At 38.0% G+C, this 20,820-nt stretch overlaps 2 protein-coding genes across 3 annotated transcripts in view; one reads left to right on the forward strand and one right to left on the reverse strand.

The window, feature by feature from the left end:
* Window positions 1-243: 243 nt before the first annotated feature.
* Window positions 244-20,820, forward strand: part of LOC114646628 (mitochondrial glutamate carrier 1-like) — a 108,428-nt gene continuing 87,851 nt past the window's right edge. The window contains exons 1-2 of one of the 2 annotated variants that reach the window (XM_051922059.1): window positions 244-375; window positions 11,511-11,577. The gene's annotated coding sequence lies outside the window, so the exon portion shown is untranslated. The remainder of the gene's footprint in view (window positions 376-11,510; window positions 11,578-20,820) is intronic. The other variant, XM_028794906.2, reaches the window with a different exon arrangement.
* On the reverse strand, window positions 13,652-18,105 carry LOC114645498 (uncharacterized). Its single transcript, XM_028793344.2, is given in 2 exon segments — window positions 13,652-16,821; window positions 16,824-18,105. Coding segments are annotated over 2 exon segments (4,452 nt in total).

Consider the following 20,820-nt stretch of genomic DNA (forward strand, 5'->3'; position numbering starts at 1 on the left):
TGCCTGATTTCCGTAAGTTCCTCTCTGAATTAATGCCACCAATGTGCTTTGAAAAATATTTCAAATGTTACATCAAAATCCTAGTCATTCCTGAGCAGCTGGGTCTAACATCATGGAGCCTTTATTTAAATGACCTCTAGGTAATCCTCTGCCGAATATTATCAATAGAAACGTGGTGTCTTCGTTCAATGGCCGCTAGATGACGCTAATTGTCCTTTTGTGATGCTAACATTTTACAGTCACTCAGATGCACACAATCCCGTTCTGCACATCGGCGCTCACGCACCTCTAATTCGCGTCACCCTGTAAAAGGCCTATTCGTTACCCCTAAGCGGACGGACTTAATTCTAAGGGGAGCAGCGCAACGTTACGCAGGTAAGGAACATGTCAACTGCTGTCCGCGATGGTGTCTGCAGGCGCCTTACAATATGGGGGCGCGTGGATGCACTGCTGGTAGGTTCGCGGCTCACCTTAAAGGGACCTGCACGCTTATATATGCCAGCTGGGTATTAAGCCCGTGGATTTATTTCTTGGTGTTTAATCCTACTGCTAATATTAATAGTAATAACAGGCCGTGGACTGGGTTTGTTAAGGCAAATATCCAACAAGATGGTTTCGACGGTAAACGAACGCCCACACGACAAGATGATTATGTTTAAATTCCACTACCCTTTCAGCTTTTGAAGAAAGGGTTGAATTGGGTTATAATTTTTATGGACAGTGGGACGAACCTTCAGCCCATTGCAGTTTAAGAAGAATGGGAATATGTGCCAAAATTGCGTCTTTTTTATTTATTTAATTGTGCCAGATACCTGCTTATAATAATAAACTACTACGCGTCCTGCCATCCAGCATCGTCCACAAACATCTCAGAGATTTGTTACACTGTCCTTGATATTCCTGCAGAGCAGACCTGATAGTTCAGCTAGAAGCTTCTCACTTTGATAAATTATTAATAGGTACTGATGAATGCTTCCCCTGTGGAAAGCTGGAAGGTGCGGCTTGATTACATTTTTAGCAGACCGCGCTCGGCTTTAGTGTGCCTTTATAAAAATTTTCCTGTTAATAAGGGTAGTTATTATTTCAAACGGCAAATCACGTGTGTCTGAACTAGGTAAGTACCGATTGCTCCCGGCACTCCCTCCGTCGGTGTCAAAAATCTCAATGTCAAACCCGAACAGATGGGCATCGCGACCAGACGAGCGATGGGCTGGAGGGATGCGGCTTTTGTCAGCACTCCGTAAGCCCGCGTTTTCCTCGTGGGTCTCAAGTTTGCATTCACGGTGCAACCTGATCATTAGCCAATACAGGCCAGAAACTTTGATGTCAGCGATGTAACGGTGTTTTATTAATTTATTTTACTTTATGGAGACACAACATGACTAATTAACATGGACAGTAATTTTTCACAGATTATTGATATAGGAAGTTTCATGAAATAGACGTGCCAGTTAACGTTTTTGACTCAAACCCAGTGTTGCCAAGTACTGCAATCAAAATCCATCAGTCCCCCAATTTTGAGAGTTGTCCCCAATTCTGAAAAGCCTAAATCTCTTAGATATTATTTACTACTTTACAAGGTTAATAAAGGCTGTTTAAAAAAAGGAACATCGTTTTATTATAAATAAAGGTCTTGTCACTTGTACTAGTGAATTATGTAGCAGCCGCAATCAATATTTAAAAAAATTCTTGATGGAAAAAAAACCCTATCCAACTGTAAATCTGCAAAAGAAAGGCATATTTTCGTAGCACTTGTAGAGAAATTTCACAAATGCTGTGCTAAAAATGTTTGCCTTGATAAATAGTTATGCTAATGAAACAGTTTAATAATACAATTAAGTTCAAGGAGCTTACTGCATATACATCACTTACAGGAAACACCACTGTATCATGTTAACATGTAAATGCAGTGTTCTGTGCTCTTACAGAATTATTTTAAAATGGAATAAAGATAGTGTTTATCCACAATTATATTTAACTACAGTTTCATATACAAGCCAAAAAATTAGAAAAGTAAAGGTAATCACTTAAATAATATCAATACTACCTGTAAACTCTAATTTTGTACTCCATTTACTGCTGAATGTCTGCCTGTAGTTTGATGCTTTGAGAGCTCTCATGAACATTGCAAATTGTTATATTAAAACATACTCAAAATATTTTATTCAAATCTTGTGAAGCTAAGCCAAGTATTTTATAGAACCCAGCAAGCAAATACTACCACTAGATTTGTCTTTATGATTAGCTGGAACTTAGAATCTTGTTAAAGTTTTAAAAAATGGACAGAAAGAGCAGACGGCTGGGGCCACCGTCACAAGGCTCATCAATCCCAAGCCACTCCAACAATCTAACCAGTTGTACATGAGCTTCAAGATGAGTGGGCAGAGCAGGGACAGGTGGCTGTTGCAATGTGCAGTTGGTTATTACTGGCTGATGTTTTCATCAAGCACTTGAGGTGGGGAAAGATATGGAAGCCTGTGTCCACATGAAGGTGAATCAAATAAAAAAAAAATCTTCCTTATTTTTAAGAAATTACCCTATTTTACATTTTTGTTTCCCTATATTATTCTAACGTGAAACTCCCTCCCTATTTTTCACCCATGACCCTCATTTCCCAGCATAAATTCTACCTGACCTGGAAATTCTGCTCACATCTCCAAGAAACCGGTTTGCAATCCTGTGCTTGTGTAGAGTGTTTGTGTTCTCTCAGTGATTGCATAGACTTTTATTTTTATTTTGTTGTGTATTAGATTGAGTGGAGCCTGAGAATAAAAGTGAGGATGTCCTGCAATGTAACTGGCCAGGGTTAGCTCCAACCATATGTGTATTGATGCCACGGTAGACTTAACCTTCGCAAGCATGAAATTGGATTAAGTGGGGTTCAGTAAATGAATAGACGGATGGACACTTAAATGAAAGACGACTGACTATGCAAACAATATTTTACTAAATCAGAGGAGCTCACATGGTTCATTTGTTTCATGCAATATATGTGTTGTTTAGAATGTGTTTCTTTTTACCTTTCGTTCTACTGATTCATTTTTATCCATTTATATTTCTTAATTTTGATGCACCTGTCTTTATTTATTGCATAACAATTGTTTTGAAATGTGATTTTTTTTCTGCCTCTGTCTTCATGCACTTTCTCTGGCCAGCTGTGTTCACAGTAAAATAGGCACAGTTTACTTCTGCACTATTTGAGAGCTGAAAAGAGAGTCACAAATATATAATATTTGATAATATTGACCAGATGCCATGTGCCACAGAATATTTGGGGCAGTTAGGTGAATGATACCTCATGACTGTCCTTATGCTTAACATGCTTCTTTTTTTTTTTTACAAATACTGTATATCTGAGATCTCAAGTTCATGCAACCAGTAGACCTGCCTTTACATCATGAGAATTAAGACAGGAAGACCACAAATTACACTAAAATAAAATTTAACCCCAATTTTTTGTACAACACCAAACATAAACTTGTAGCAAAGACAGACATATACTTCAGAAAACTGAAATATAAAATATAACAAATGTCTGGGGCTGTGTGATACATTTTGATTTCAATTATATTATTAGGCATTAAGCCAGTTTGTTTTTTTCACTTGACGAAGTTTATCCTTTTTATTATGTGTTTTATTATCTTGTGACCTGCACACTAATGATGGTAAATTATTCTTAAGCTTTTAAGCTGCAAGTCACTTTGCACCTTTGGCAAGGGTGTGTATAGGTTGTTGTACTACCTCAATTCTATCTCAATATTGTTAAACAAAGTTTCATCTTATATACAGACATTTCTTATGTGCATAGTTGCAGGCCATCCTCCAAGTATGGTTTACCTACACCTTCACCAAAGGATATGTATGCATGTATGAGCAGCTCTCTATATCTGCAAAGGTTTGCCACAAATATCAATTAGACCCTCAAACAGGCAGAGTGGTGGTTCTGAGATTAGGGATCTGTGCGGGCAATCAGAAGGTTGCCAGTTTGAATCCTGTAAATGCCAGAAGTGACTCTACTCCGTTGGGCCCTTGAGCAAGATGCTTAACGTGCAACTGCTTCATGCCAGGTATGATGTTAATCTGCATGCAGCCCTGCATTAATTTACAGGGAAAACTTGGGGGTTGGTGGCAGGATTGGCACTCCAGCCACCGTAAAAAAAAAACAAAAAAAAACCTCACTCTGTTCCAGTGTGTTGCTGAGGTTTCACTCGCTGTACTTGCGTCCTAATCTTGGTTGTTCGTCGTGTGGTGAGTGGGGCAACATGCTAACAGCGAATGCTCCCAAATTCTCTCTCTCTCCCCTACTATGTAAATTTTAAAAAGCAGTATGGATAGAAATTTGTTTTCGTTCATAGCCCTTTTTAGGTATTGAGAAAGGACACTGTCAAGTTGCTCTGTTCTTCCTTTTCTGCTCTGAAGAGCTGCTGGGAAAAGCAAACTAACATTCTGGTGTTGATCTTTGCCTGATCACCTTATGCCTTCCTCTCATCATCTGTGACTCCCTCATCTTTTTCTTGATGCATCTTTTTGTTTTGGGATGGATTAATCTTACCTCCTTGGCATTTTTTTATTTATGGCATAAGCAATCCCTAATTTTGCTTCTGTCATTTAGGCATTAGTCCTCAATGCTTCTTGCGTATGACACCCCTCCTATTTTCTAAGTTGCTGCCTGGGCTCTGTGGGCCATTGCATCATTAGGAATTGACGGCAGCAGGATTAAGTGTCCTCACTCCATCTGTCTTGTCATTGCATTTCCCTATCAGTTTGTATACTGTATCACTAGAGGCAGACATCACAGATGATAGAAATAGACAAGACAAACCATACCACTTATGTGGCTTTTTTCTTTTCAAGTCTATTCCTGTATTAAACTGGTCAGTCAAAAAGTCTCCTTAAAATATCCTGGAGATATGTATTCTATATGCAGTGTTTAAGAAAAGTATTCACTTCCTTGGAAGTTTTTATATTTTATTTTTATACAACATTGAATCAAAGTGGATTTATTTTGGATTTTTGGTACTGATCAGCAGAAAAAAACTGTTTAATATCACAGTGAAAACAGATCACTATAAAGTGTCAAAATTAATTATAAATATAAAACACTAAAAATAACTGATTTTATAAGTATTCACCCCTTCAAGTCTGTATTTAGTAGCTGCACCATTTGACAGCAGTTACAGCAATGAGTTTATGTGGACAGGATTCATTTAGCTTTTCACACCTGGACAATGCATTTTTCCCTTTCATCTTTGCAAAACTGTTCAAGTTCTGACAGGTTGAATGGGGATCATGAGTGAGTAGATATTTTCAAATCCAGCCACAAATTCTCATTTGGACTGAGATATGGACTCTGACTCAGCCACCACAGGGAATTAACATTGTTGTTTTTAAGTCATTCATATGTAGCTTTATACCTGCATCTGTTTTTTTCTCTCCAAGATTTTCCTGTATTTTGCTGAATTCATTTCACTTTCTACCCTCACAAGACTTCCAGGGCCTGCTACAGAGAAGCACCCCACGGCATGATGCTATGTTTTTGAAAATGTGTAGTGTTTGGCTTATGGCAAACATGATGTTTAGTTTGATGGACAAAAAGCTCAATTTTGGTGTCCTCGGACCATAGGACCTTCTTCCAGCTGACTTCAAAGTCTCCTATGTGCCTTCTGGAAAACTCTAGCTGAGATGTCTTTCTCTCTTTGCCACTTCCCAATAAAGCTACAATTGGTGAAATACCCAGGCAACAGTTGTTGTATGCACAGTCTCTCTAATCTTAGCAGCTATAGATTGTAACTCCTTCAGAGTTATCGTAGATCTCGTGGTGGAATCTCTCACTAGTCTTCTTCTTGCACAGTCACTGAATTATTGTGGACAGCCTGCTCATGGCATGATGCTGTGTTTTTGAAAATGTGTAGTGTTTGGCTTATGGTAAACATGATGTTTAGTTTGATGGACAAAAAGCTCAATTTTGGTGTCCTTGGACCATAGGACCTTCTTCCAGCTGACTTCAAAGTCTCCTATGTGCCTTCTGGAAAACTCTAGCTGAGATGTCTTTCTCTCTTTGCCACTTCCCAATAAAGCTACAATTGGTGAAATACCCAGGCAACAGTTGTTGTATGCACAGTCTCTCTAATCTTAGCAGCTATAGATTGTAACTCCTTCAGAGTTATCGTAGATCTCATGGTGGTATCTCTCACTAGTCTTCTTCTTGCACAGTCACTGAATTATTGTGGACAGCCTGCTCTAGGTGATATTTACAGCTGTACCATACTCTTTCCATTTATGATTGATTAAATTTTGCTAAATGGGATTTACAGTAACTTAAATATTTTCTGGAACCCATTCCTTGACTTGTGATTTTCAAACACTTTTTCACAAGCTTCTTGGAATGGTCATTTGTCTTCTTGTGTAGGTTAGGCCACCATACTGACTCACCACAAGTTGGACCTTGTAGATAAGGTGCAGTTAAACTACAGTCAAATGAAGCCATTTGACTACAGATGGGTGACCTCCATTTAATGAATTATTTAACTTCTAAAACCAAATGGCTGCACCAGTGATCATTTAGGTGTGTCATTTTAAAAGGGGTGAATGCTTATGTGATCATTTATTTTGTGTTTAAATTTAGACCATTTTACAGATATCTGTTTTTACTTTGATATTAACAAGTGTTTTTCTGTTGATCTGTTTGTTGATCAGTGTCAAAATAGCCATATTCAATTCACTTTAATTCAATATCGTACAACAATAAAATTCAAAAACTTCTAAGAGGGTGAATACTTTTTATAGCACACTATATATATTTACCGGATTTTGTGTTTATGGCACCTCTCTCATTCATTGGAAATGCATGTTAGTTTAAATAATCTATCAGTCTATTGATATTTTTACATTTCAATCTATTTTTTTTTTTTTTTAAGTTTTGACTATACAGATTCTTGCATTTTCCCCTCACCAATCAGGCTTGAAGTTTGCAGCTTCACTGTATCACTGTAAGTAACGTAAATGTATCCAATGGCTTGATGTAGCCTAAAATGGCATTTCCTGCATGTACAGTACTCATTATTAGTGGAGTGTAAGGGTTACGTACTGTAGGAGATATCTATCAACTGCATAACACTGCACTACTTCTGTTGAATTTTAGAGGTGGTTGCTACACTGCATATCAATTAATTTTTGTATAGTATTCTTTACTAAGTAAAGGACCACAGCATTTGCACATGTTTCCAATTATAAAGCAAGCAAAAACATAAATAACTAAACCACACATCATTTATATTCAAGGACTTATAAATTAGGCTGAACACACAGTAAAACACAGCAAATATAAAAATGATTAACATAAACAAACCATGACAGAGTTAGTCCATAAACATTGTAAGTTACAAAAGAACAGAAGAAAACAAACAAACAAAAAAAACACCAGGTAATAGCATTCTAGGATAAAATAAACTTGTAATCGGTCCATGGTTGGTATGAAGTGACAGTAACACATTTCCAGTGACATAGGCCAACTGCCCATCATTCTCCTTCTGGGCATTCTGCCATAGTAATACATGTTATACTTGTAGGCAGTCTAATATATAGATTAAATCCTTGCATTCTTGGATTTTAAAGCTCACTTCTCTCTTTGTCACTTCCCAAGGGCAGGGGTACTAACTTGGTAATGTAGGAGTGGCAGCAAGTGCCCCAGAGAAGAGAAACAAGAGATTGAGGGTTATTAAGAGCTCATAATGATGTGACATTTGTATTTTTGTACACATGACTCACAAACAGAGGTACAATATGAACATGTAATCAGAATGTTTAATGAAGATATGATAAAGGTAATGTGTCTTCAGTCTGCATTTAAATGCTGAGATAGAAAAGGGTTCCTTAACAAAGGCCAAAAGATCATTTGAAAATGATTCCAAAAAAAAACTCATACAATTTGAAAATTTCTCCAATTATAACCATTATTATGCATTTTAATTGAGTTAGATTATTTTTTTATGGGCTCCTCACAAACAAAATTATAGTACAAGAAAACAAAAAATGACTTTTGAGTGCATTTTTTAATAAAATCATGCCTCTAAAAATCTTTTTTTTATATTGATTTAAATTATATTCATATAGTAGTATTTGATCCGACAGCCCTAATAAGTAGTTGGTCTGATTTTTGAAATTAAAATCATGATGTTCTGCTCTGTGCATGGTTAAAATTACTAAAGTGATTTGCACAAAGGGAAATGGGATTTGACACTGAAATACTTAGTTGGCAAGTTTAGTTTGAAATCTGGGATGTTACCAATACTATCATTAAAGGAGTAAATAAAATATGTATTGCTGATGTTTATAGATATTTAACATGGCAGTTTAGATAATTCAATTGTCAATTATCAACAATTCAAAACAGCTGAAATAGTATCAGAGCAGATGAGAAAATCTTTTTTTATGCTCTTTAACATTAAAGCATGTATTAAACATTTGGGAGCATGGTGGCACAGTGGTAGCGATGAGCTGGCGCCCCGTCTAGGGATTGTTCCTGCCTCCTACAAGATGCTGGATGGAATAATTTATTGCAGCAGTACTGTCTTTGTCAAACATACCAACCCCCCTTTCCTGTCCTTCTGTTTTCTTTCTCCGTATAACCAATCGCCACACAATAAGTGATTCTTCAAAACTTGCAAGGAACATTGAAAAATCTGCATTATACATGTTTAATTATTCCATCTATCCATCCATCTTAGGTCATGTCAGTCCCAGCAAGCATATAGTGCAAGGCAGGAACAATCCCTGGATGGGGCGCCAACTCATCGCTATTGCTTTGCCACTGTGCCCCCACATTTTTAATTATTAAAGGTATACATTATTTAAATGAAGTTAACAATTTTATCTGTAAAACGTAATATACATACTTTAATGCATTTCATCATAAAAATGATATCAAGTATACATCCTACTATTCTAACAGCGCACAGCTGCAAGTGGATAGCTCTTGGAAATCTAAATTAACTTACAACCCAGTCATTATCATCTGTAAATATTCACTCTCTTCTACTGAATTGAATTCCTTTATTGTCAACTCCTCCATAAACATATTTTTCTATAAAGTGATAAAAAATTATTAATAATAATAATATGAAAAAATATACAGTAATCCCTCGCTATATCGCGCTTCGCCTTTCGCGGCTTCACGCCATCGCGGACTTTATATGTAAGCATATTTAAATATATATCGCGGATTTTTTGCTGGTTCGCGGATTTCTGCAGACAATGGGTCTTTTAATTTCTGGTACATGCTTCCTCAGCTGGTTTGCCCAGTTGATTTCATACAAGGGACGCTATTGGCAGATGGCTGAGAAGCTACCCAACTTACTTTTCCTCTCTCTCTCTCTTGCGCTGACTTTCTCTGATCCTGACGTAGGGGGATTGAGCAGGGGTGCTGTTCACACACCTAGACGATACGGACGCTCATCTAAAAATGCTGAAAGATTATCTTCACGTTGCTACCTTCTGTGCAGCTGCTTCCTGAAGCGACATGCTGCATGGTGCTTCGCATACTTAAAAGCTCGAAGGGCACGTATTGATTTTTGATTGCTTGTTTTTCTCTGTCTCTCTATCTCTCTCTCTCTCTTTCTCTGCTCCTGACGGATGGGGGTGTGAGCTGCCGCCTTCAACAGCTTTGTGCCGCAGTGCTTCGCATACTTAAAAGCCAAACAGCCCTATTGATTTTGTTTGCTTTTCTCTATCTCTCTGACATTATCTGCTCCTGACGCGCACTCCTTTGAAGAGGAAGATATGTTTGTATTCTTTTAATTGTGAGACGGAACTGTCATCTCTGTCTTGTCATGGAGCACAGTTTAAACTTTTGAAAAAGAGACAAATGTTTGTTTGCAGTGTTTGAATAACGTTCCTGTCTCTCTACAACCTCCTGTGTTTCTGCGCAAGTCTGTGACCCAAGCATGACAATATAAAAATAACCATATAAACATATGGTTTCTACTTCGCGGATTTTCTTATTTCGCGGGTGGCTCTAGAACGCAACCCCCGCGATGGAGGAGGGATTACTGTACAATATGAAAACGTTAAGTACAATATACATGTATATATAATGCAAATAGTTCATAGTGTGGCTCAGGTTGTGCAATGTTACAGTTGTACTGCAAGTTTACAGTGAGGTAATTGTAATTATAAGTACAAACAGTTCTACTAGGGGAACTTGATGGACTGATTGAGTGCACTTATAGTTCTTGGGATGAAGCTGTTTCTAAGCCTCGAGGTCTATACAGGAAAGGCTCTGAAGCGTTTGCCAGATGGGAGAAGTTCAAAAAGACTGTGGGATGGGTGAGTAGAATCCATACAGATACTGATGGCTTTCTTGATAGAATGTCTGCTATAAATGACCTCCAGCGCTGGAAACTGTATCCCAATAATCCTCTACACTCTCAGCACAACCTGCTGTAGAGCTTTCCAATAGGCTGCTGTGCAGCTGTGATACCACACACAGAGAGAATGAGTTAAAGTACTCTTGAGTGGTGCACTGAGAGTAACAACGCTAAAGAAGCTATGCTATCTGGAATAGTTTGTTATTCTGTGCAAAATTATGTTGTTACAAAATGATTACAATCAAATACCTTAAATTTGTAAACAAAATGCAAGTAATTTCAGTGTATTTGATAAAGCCCATATCATGGATGTGAATCTAAAAAAGAAAGGGAAACGATACAGAGACAGTACCAGTGCTTTGATGCTGAGTGCTGCCCATTTGCAAAACTAAGTTAGAAAACTGTGTACACGTGGTGTAAGGCTGCTGTGAAATGTACGTAGCCAAGTTTAGTTTTTATACATCTTGAAGTGAGCGTGGAAATGGGTGTATGCAACATTTTTGTATGTATGCACCATTTATACATGAGGCCCCTGCTCACTAACTAGCAATGGCATGAAGACATTTCTTTAATATCTCGTATTGCTGATTTAAATATATTTGTTAGTTCCAACATTCAGCAATAAGGCGAGTGGTTCATTGTTGGCCAGGGGAGTCTATTGTAGCCTCAGTCTGGAAACCTTGGAACATGTGAGGCATTTTACTTTAACTGTTAAATTTTATAACTCATACATTCTGCACTATGGAATATCCAGTTATGAGCACCATCTTACTGTCTGATTTGAGTATTATATTGATAATGTGGGGGTGTTATGAACTTTACAGGTAGCTGTGCTGTGGTTCTATGTTCTTAGCTTTTCCTTTTCTTCTCTCTTTATTTATTTTCTTATTCTATATCATTCTGTCTGTCTGCTTATTTATTTATTTATTTATTTATTTCCTGTCTACACCTGTTCTCCATTGCTTAGCTCCATTCAATGTTTGCCTTTTGGTGTCTTCTAATCTTTGGTTTGCACTTCCAGTGTGAATTATTTTTGTAGCATGTTTCCATTTTTATTTTCTTCCTTATATGATATGGTCAACATTTCTTATCCTTTCTCTTGAATCACCTTTTTCCTGGTGTGCTTTTGTGTCTTTTTTCAAGTAGAACATAGAAGTGTTTACCAATAAAAGGAGACCATCAATACTGTGAAGCTTGTTAAGCTAGCTACTAGGTAAGCTATTCCAATATTTTATCCAACATTCTGTTAAACCCACTATGATATTTACTTCTAAAGTTAAAGACCCAGTAGTTTCTTTTGTATAAAAAAAAGCACATCTTGGTTCCTATATCGTATGCTGTTTCGAATCTCTCTGTATATTTGTCTCCCCATTCTCTCTCTTCCCTCTGGTCTAAACAACATTCATCACCTATCAACATTTGATTTCATACTGCTAAAGTTGTCCTTTCCTTGAAGTGATACTCATTCAGAATGTTTAGCATGCCTCTCAACTGTTCTGCGGTTATTCTTCATCTTTCTGCGTCTGATCATCTGGAGCAGCAATCTTTTTATGGACCTAGTAAATGCATCTATTTCAATTTGGAAAACATTAATAAAGGCAGAGAAGGCAGCAAAACTATAAAGAGGTACTTTCCCAACCAAAACTGCTGCTGAGAAATTTAGTTACTATTAATAAGTGTTTTAAGCTACCCTGGTGTTTTTTCTGCTGCATTCTCATTAGTAAAAAATTGATTTCCACCCAGCAATCAGAAAAGAAATAAGATGCAAACCAGGAAGAAGTCCTGCCAATCAGATATGTCAGAAATCGGTATTTGTATGGAAACATCGATAGATAATAATAAAAATCTTTAAAATTTATATAGTGCTTTTCTACTGCTCAAAACACTTTGCATAAGAGTGGGGAGCCACTTCGACCAAAACCAATGTGTAGCACTCACCTGGATGATGCAATGGCAGACATTTTGCACCAATAGACTCACCACACATTAGCTACTAGAAAATGAATGGGTGAGAGAGATAGTTAGCTAATTAGGGACAGGGGATGATTAGGAGGCTAGAATGACTTGGTTGTGGTGGGCAATTTAGCATAGACACTGGGGAACACCCTACTCTTTATGAAAAATGCCCAGGGATCTTTTATAATCACAATGAGTCAGGACCTCTGTTTTACATCTCTTAGTGCTATTTTTACAGTGTCTCCATCCTTGCACTGTTTACACGTCTTATATACTTTTAAAGATTGTTTTATACAATACATACTTGTATCAACAGACAGCATGAAGTGACATTTTTACATATTGATAATTAGATCTCTGAATGGAACTTTTTTATTGACTTTTTACAAATCACCTTTAAAATTTCACACTGTAAACTTTCCCAGGCCTTAAAATATTGAAAAACAGAGCAATCTGGTTTAATTTGGTCTTTTAATAAAATAATAAAATGTAAAGTATTCCTTTTACACAAGCATAAAATAAACTGAAAAGTAAAGAGAAAAGTGCAAATATGTGTTAGTTAATGCTGTTTCAGTTTCAAATAACACGATTCATCAACATATACTAAAATTGATCTTTAAAATATGTTTACAAATACCAAATACTGTGTGTTTAACAAATCTTCAATATGTCAATATGTAATTGTAATATTTCACTAAATAACCTTAATATCTTTATCAATTCAAATAATATAACCAAATAGGTTTTAAAATTATAATTATGTAGCTTATGACTAGAAATATATTGAATACGGAAAATGTATAATTAGTCATAAATACCAAAAAAGTAAAACAAAAATCACAGTAATTAAGTAGTATGAGAGCAATACAATGTGGAACTCAACTTAACATATACATTTAACGAGGTAGTCGTGCCCGTCAAGGACGGGCTGCAGGCGACTTTTATCAGTGTTGCAGGGTAAAAGTCATTAAGTGCAAAATTATTTGTACCGTGATTAAATTTAGTAATAAAATGTTTTTTGTTATTTGTGCCACACGACGAATCGGGATTCGAACCCAGGTGGACAGTAGGTGGTGTTAGGTCCTAACTTTGTTCCGGCATCCGGGATCGAACCACCGACCAAGGGTAGTGTGCACTCTACCACCTGAGCTGTATGGATCTTAGTTCCAAGGCAATAATAAACATAATGAAAGTTGTTTCTAGTTTAAGTCATGTATGAAAGTGTTACATGCCATAAAATGAACGACTTATCTTTATCAAAATAAAATTCTGAATCATTAACACAATCAATGCATACTTAACGAATACGTAAACTATGTTTATTCAAGTATTTAAGTGGATATCCCTGGGTACACTACATTATTGATGCAAAGACCATCTTGATCCTCATGGCAATCTTTTCCAACTAAGAGCTTGATCTTCTTTCTTGAAGTTGCTCGAGATAAGGCAACATACAATTGACCATGAGCAAATACTGGTTGGGGTAAGTAAACACCAAGCTCTTGAACTGTTTGACCTTGAGCCTTGATAATGGTCATTGCAAAGGCCAATTGTACTGGAAATTGGCGTCGTCGAAGTTCAAATGGCAGTCCACAATCTTTCGTAACCAAAGGAATACGTGGAATGGCAATAAGTTTGCCTTTGTGGGCTCCAGTGAGGATCGAAGCCAGCAAGCAATTTCGCTTGAGTTGTCGGACTTGAAGTCGTGTGCCATTGCAAAGTCCTTCATGTCCATTGATATTACGCAGCAGAATAATTGGAGAGCCAACTTTGAGACGCAATTTATGAGGTGGCATCCCAGAAATAGCAAGTGTGTTGAGAAATTCAACAGGATATAGAGATGCATCCAAGCCTTCAGAATCTTCAACAGAATCAATCGATAAGTATTCTTGCTCTTCGCCAGGCAGGATATCCACAATCTTGTTGCTGATGTCATGGACATCAGCGTTGAGTGGAGTCAGGATGACTTTGTCCGAAAAGTAGCCATCATTAAGATAATGTTCTTCGGCATTATCGTACACATCATGGATCAAAGTTTGAAGTGTATTTGTTCTTGGTTGCCACGGAATGACCATATCTTTGGGGATTTTGACAAATCCTTGACCACAATCTTCACAGTCATTTGATTTTCCTTCACCAACACACAACAGAAAATTAGCAAAGTCTTCAATTTCAGTGGCACTTGCCGAGTCCACAGCATTTCGTACGCGCATATTAGTTTTAAGTCGAAATGTAGTAAAGTGTTTCCAAAGATATGAACGTTTGACGCACGAATTGACAATTTGGGCTGCAGTTGCCTTGGGAACCACTGGAAGAATTTGTCGGAAATCGCCAGCCAACACAACTGTCTTGCCACCAAAGACTTTGTCGTTGCCCATGATATCTTTGAGCGACTTGTCAAGAGCTTCAAAACCGTACTTGATCATCATAGGTGCTTCATCCCACACAATCAAGTCTGCATTGCGTAACAATTCAGCTCGTTGTGATTGAGCTGGAATGTTGCATGTGGAAGTTGCATTGAGATCCAAACTGAGCTTGAATGTAGAGTGCGCAGTTCGACCTCCCATAAGCTGCAAAGTTGCAATGCCACTGGTTGCCACAGCTAATGCGATCTTCCCTTGTGATCGTACAGAAGCCAAAATGGTGTCGAGTAAAAAAGACTTTCCTGTTCCTCCAGGACCATCCACAAAGAAGAGTTTTTGGTCGCTGTCTTGGTTGTTTACTGCTCCCAAAATTGTATTGAAGACTTGACTCTGGTCTTCATTTAACTTGTCCAATTGATTGACCATATTGGACAGGCCAGCATGGTTATAGGATTTCTCAGCTTCGATCAATGGGTTGTTTCTTGTTGATTCGTCGGCCCATAAATCTTGGAATTGGTACAGCTGAGGGAGTCCTGGAAAATCCTTCAGCGTCATTTGATGAGGTAAAAGGTGTTTGTTCAGTGCTTCCAGAGTGCGGAAAACAACTCTTCGATCTTCACACAATGTCTTGAGTTGATGTTGGAAATCTTCAGACATCGCAGAGCTGAATGCTTCCCACAATTTTCCAGGCTGATGTGGATTGCACAGTGCCAATATGATTGCAAACAATTGTCTAAGTTGTGCAGGCATTTGAAAGTCACAGGCTTCTTCCATGCACCGATACCATTCGTTGTCGTTTTCCAATAAGCCCAATGCCACTGCAGCTTCTTGAAAAGTGTCGTAGCAACCACCATGGACAGTGCGAAGGTCTTCAAATGATGTTGGACCTTTGACGTAGCACAAAAGCAATCGCAGGTAGTATCGATTGCTGTCTTTAATGGAGACTGAAACCATGCGGCCAATTGTCTTTTCTCCACCACGCTGGCGTTTCTTCCACTTCTTGGTATTTTTTTGCCACGTGTAATGCTTCGGAAAATCATAGTAGACCAAGTTAATTGCTTCTTCGTCTTCAGCGCACTTCTCAAAGAATCTTGTTAGCATGGTGTTTTTCATGCTGTCTGTTGACTCTGCATTGGTCGTGTCTGGGTTATAAGTAACCATGTTTTGTTGAGGCAAATGTACAGGCAACTGAACAACAGTGTGTGACTTTTCTTGGAGAGCAAAGGAGAAGATTCTCCAGCAAGCTTCAGACGCTGAAATGTACCTTGCACTTAAATACTGGACAATCTCATTGATGTCAATTGTTGCGAGATCACCAACGGTTTCAATGTTTCCATCCACAGGCTGTCTTTCAATGGAAATAGTGGCTTTGTCATGGCCCTTGTAAACATACTTGTACATGTACTTGACAGAGTTGATTGTCGAGCAAATTTCCACATTGATATGGCATTCGAACTTCTGGCTGAGGTATGGATTGTAAGGAACAACCCATCGGTTATCCAATTCGAAGCCACGTCGTTCTGTAGTTGTGCCATTGTCACGTCTTCTATACACAGGGTATCCACTGTGGTCGCAATGTGTGGTGTTAGAAAATGCCTTGGGGTACTGCTTGCTGCATTTTCCATCCTTCATGCATGGTGCTTTCGGATTTAGGCTTCCACATGGTCCGTGCATCATGGCTTTCGTCACAACTTCGTACAACTTTGGCTGCAGGTGTCGGTCGGGCAGTTCAGCACACACAAACTTGTCGTAGGCATCAAGAGTAGATGGACTGAACTCAGACTCCAACTTGATGAGCATGTGTGCATGTGGAAGGCCACGCTTTTGGAACTCAATGACATAAATGTCTGCCATCGTCTTGCCAAAGATGTTTTTCTTGAAAATGTCTTCTCGAATAGCTTTAAGCTTTAGGCAAAAGGCTCTTGCAACAATGTCAGGTCGATCCTCTGGTTTTTGGCCTTCAAGCAGTGCTTCCTTGATTTCAGGCCACTCAGGGTTGCAAGTAACAGTAATAAATAAATCAGGCTTGCCAAATTCGCACACAATAACCATCGAGTCGTAGTACTGCTTTCTCATGTACCGTTCGCCTCCAGTGAATGACGCAGGTAGAACAACGAACTTCCCAATGGTTCCAAGTCAGCGTCTCTTGCAATTGCATCCGCCACACCACGATATAACTCAGCACGCAGATTGCTTTGATTCTTCTGGATATAGCGTAATCGTTGGAGCTCGACTTTTACATATTGTTCAACGCACCATTGTTGAAACAATCTTGAGGATCGATGGAGCATTGACTCATCATTGATTCGAGCAAAAAGTCGGTAGGCATAGAACTCACGAATGTTCACGCGAGTGTTATTGTAGCTTCGTTTCCCATCGACATATTCCACATTAGGCGACCATCCATCTTCACCAAATGCATACAAAAGTGGGAAATGTAAAGGATCGTACGCTGGGTGCAAATCGGATATTTTTCGAAAGCCACCGGACTTGCAATGCAGTACAACATCCATAGAATTGATGGGCCTTCCATTGGGCTCACTTCCATCAATAATAATGGCAGCAACTTCATCTGCTGTCGGTCGATTGTGAATTCGAAGATCGGTGTTTCTTGATTCTCGAATGACCAAACGACAATCCCGGCCTTCTCTTGCAAATTTGCCAGCCGACATGAATTGAGTAACAAAAGGATTAATTTGTGCCAGTTGCTCTTGAATTGTAGTGACGATATTTTCATCCAAGTCGTCCATGATACTCATGCGCGTGGCAACTTGTTTATCCATGTCACTGTCGTGCACATAAATCTGTGCAAACTTTGGAGTGTTTCCTTCATTTGGCAGCAATCCCCCAATTCTGTGGCAAATGCTTCCTTGTACACGAAACGTGTAAACACCATCTCTTGCATTTGCATAACGTTCATCAATGGCAATGCTTTCGTGGACACTTGCACCCATGGATGTGAAGGCAAAGATGGTATTGTACGCACGAATTTTCTTCATAAAAGCCGAATTTGACCACAACAAAACCAGTTGATCGGGCAAAGGGGTAAATGGAGCAAGTCGAATTTTTCCACCACCACAGCACATAGAAGATGTTTCGCCATTCCACTGAAGAGCACCACAATGTACACATTCATTGACCATTTGAATGCACTGAAAAGTTGGTATCAAAGTCTTCAATTGTAGCCAGAGCACGACAAAGTTGATTGCTGGAAGCAGCTCTTGCAGAGGCTCTTCGACGTGCTTCAGTGTTTCTTCGAAGTTGAGCTTAAATTTCAGACGCATTTGCTCGACTTTCTCGAGTTCGAATGCGATCTTGTTGACGCCTTGAATTTGCATCTTCCTCGTTTTCATGAAGTCTATTTTCTCGTAGTCTTTGTCGCTCTTGCTCTCTTCTTTCGACAATTTCACCTTCAGTTGCATTTAAACGATTTTCTCGTTGTTGTAAATGTTCTTGTTCTCTTCTCTCAACAATTTCAACTTGAGTTGCGTTTGACCGACTTTCTTGTTGTCGTTGCCATTCATGTTCACGTCTTTCAGAAACTTCAATTTCAGTGGCAGTAGAAAGTTTTTGTTGCAATCGCAGACGCTCAATTATGTGAACCAATTGTGTTTGTTTTTCCGTGCGGTTGCTTCTGTAAGCTGCAACTCGTTGGCGTTCATTTTGTCTCTGCTGCGAGATTTGAACACTCTTTGCTGCTTGTCGTACTGCACGTCGCTGTTTATTCCACAGTTTTTGTTCTTCAGTAAAAATTCTTTTTGGTTTCTTCGTTTTTGGCAATTCTTGAGGTGTAGTTTGAGCACTTGAAATATCCAAAATCTTATTTCTTTTTGCATTTTCGTCTTCTTCAGTCGAGTGACTTCCTTCAGATTTTCTTTTAATCCGATTGGTCACTCGCTTCCCAGTGCTTCGTTTTTTATTTTGTTGTTGAGGCAAATGTGCAATATTCAAATTGTTTATGGTCTTTTCTTGGGTTTCTTCGTCATTAAAATGCAAGCTTGTTTCTTGTCGATCTCCAAAATTGATATTTTCCATTGTATCAAAATTGGGAGCCCTTGGATCTCTAGAATTGATATTTGGTTGCATCAATTCGACAGAGGTTTGGTTTTCAAAATCGATATTCAAAGGCATCGAATTCGCAGAGGTTTGGTTTTGAGACATTATATTTGGTAATATATGTTGTTCAGAGGTTTTGTCAATGATTACCTAATCATAAAGTGAATGAGACATTTGTCCACCAAAAACATTATTTTTGGAAATAGTGTAAGCCCAAACAATAGCGTGTGACACGCAGGTCTCTTGGACAGCTGTTTAGGCTATCCAGCTTTTAGTTTGCCGCCACCAGTGCTCATAAGACTTCGCGACGGCAGCCAAAGCATGCCAACATAAAGTTAATACACTTAAAAGAGAAAAATCTTAAAGCATAATATGGGCTATTTTCAAATGTCAAAAGTACGCATCGTACCTTTTGTAAGGATAAGCTGCTTCTTTGACGGGGTAGTGGCATATGTAGCTACTCCCCAATTTGTCCATTAGGTAGAAATGCAGCATTTCTCATACACTATTTTGTAAGTAGAGTTGCTTGTTTTCTTTGCGTAAACATATGACTGCTTTGGCGCAATGGTTAAGCCGGCACCTTGGCACTTGGGAGGTCGTGGGTTCGATTCCCACTTGGGCATTTTTAGTTGGTTGGTCCAAATTTTCAAAATTCGTAGAATATCAGCCAATCAAAACACTGATGTAAACGTACCAACCAACCAACCAACAGACAGACATGCTGAAATATATATAGACCATTTGGCTGACTGCTGCCTTTTCTTGGATTATCACCATAAAGCAGGTGTTGAATTCAATCAAGAAAGCAAGCCACAAACTGTCAGTCTGCTTTTCCACTTTTTTCACGTAAAGCCACATATTTTCATTGCCAAAAAGGTTAAGAAAAGACTGCCTTTCTGTGGCTTCCAGCTTGGAACGCTCCAAATACATCCTTGTATTGAGATGAATTAAAATATTAAACAAAATATTTACAGTAGGTCTTTTGCACATTTTCTTAGAGAAAAAATTTTTTTTGTTAAAATTTTCATGAGATATATTCTGAAGACTTATTATACTGATACTGTACTTGAACTTGTAGTGAACAAACAAGTACAGTATCAGGTTCTCTTAATAGGTAATTACAAAGTAACTCTTTTAAAAATGGCATACTTCCTGTAATGTCAAGTAAAAGAAAAAATAATGTAAAGATCTTATTGTCTGCTTGATGTTGATTTGCTATTAATTATTACATTTGATTAAATGCATGTTTAATTATAATTTTTCATGTGTAAATGTATTATTTTTCTCTTTTTAACATTTATGCACATTATATTTATTAATTTTGTAAACCCAGCCACAGGGGATGCACAAACCAGTGTGTTTCTTTGTGCCGGTCCCAAGCCCGGATAAATGGGGAGGGTTATGTAAGGAAGGGCATCCGGTGTAAAATTTTGCCAAATCAATATGTGGACAACAATTTTGGATGATCCGCTGTGGCAACCCCAAACGGGAGCAGCCGAAAGAAGATATTTATTAATTTTGTACACACTGTACAGTCCTCAGTCAAACTTGTTCACAACTTTCTATTTAATGACAATATTATTCCTTACTTCATTAACTTATTTCATTCAGCCATGACTTTTTACCATAGATTTATGTTTGGCTATAGAATTTTAATAATATGTATTTATTTTTTTAACAATGTGTAACTGATATTATGACTGCAGACTCTTTACTTAATGATTATTTAGTATTTAAATTTACAATATTCTGTACTATGTATAATTAAAGCACAGAAAAAGCACTGTGCTATGACACAAGCAGATTTTGTTAGTAAAATTAATTATTATTGAAAATGTTTTTCCTAGCATTGATTTAGTTACTACTTAGTGAATAGATTTTATTAAATGATTTTTGCCTTTGCCTATGTCACTAGCAATGACTATATGGGCTTTTTTGGATTTGAATGGTTTTTATTTATCCATTTACCACTGAATTGTTTTATGAAGTAATGCTATTTGTTTTTGTATTTTCTGTTTGGAATATTTCATTGTCTGTTGACACAGTGGTTAGTGCTGTTGCCTCAAGGATCCAGCATCCTT

The sequence above is a fragment of the Erpetoichthys calabaricus genome, chromosome 2 (genome assembly GCF_900747795.2).
Source record: "Erpetoichthys calabaricus chromosome 2, fErpCal1.3, whole genome shotgun sequence".
NCBI classification, from domain to species: Eukaryota; Metazoa; Chordata; class Cladistia; order Polypteriformes; family Polypteridae; genus Erpetoichthys; species Erpetoichthys calabaricus.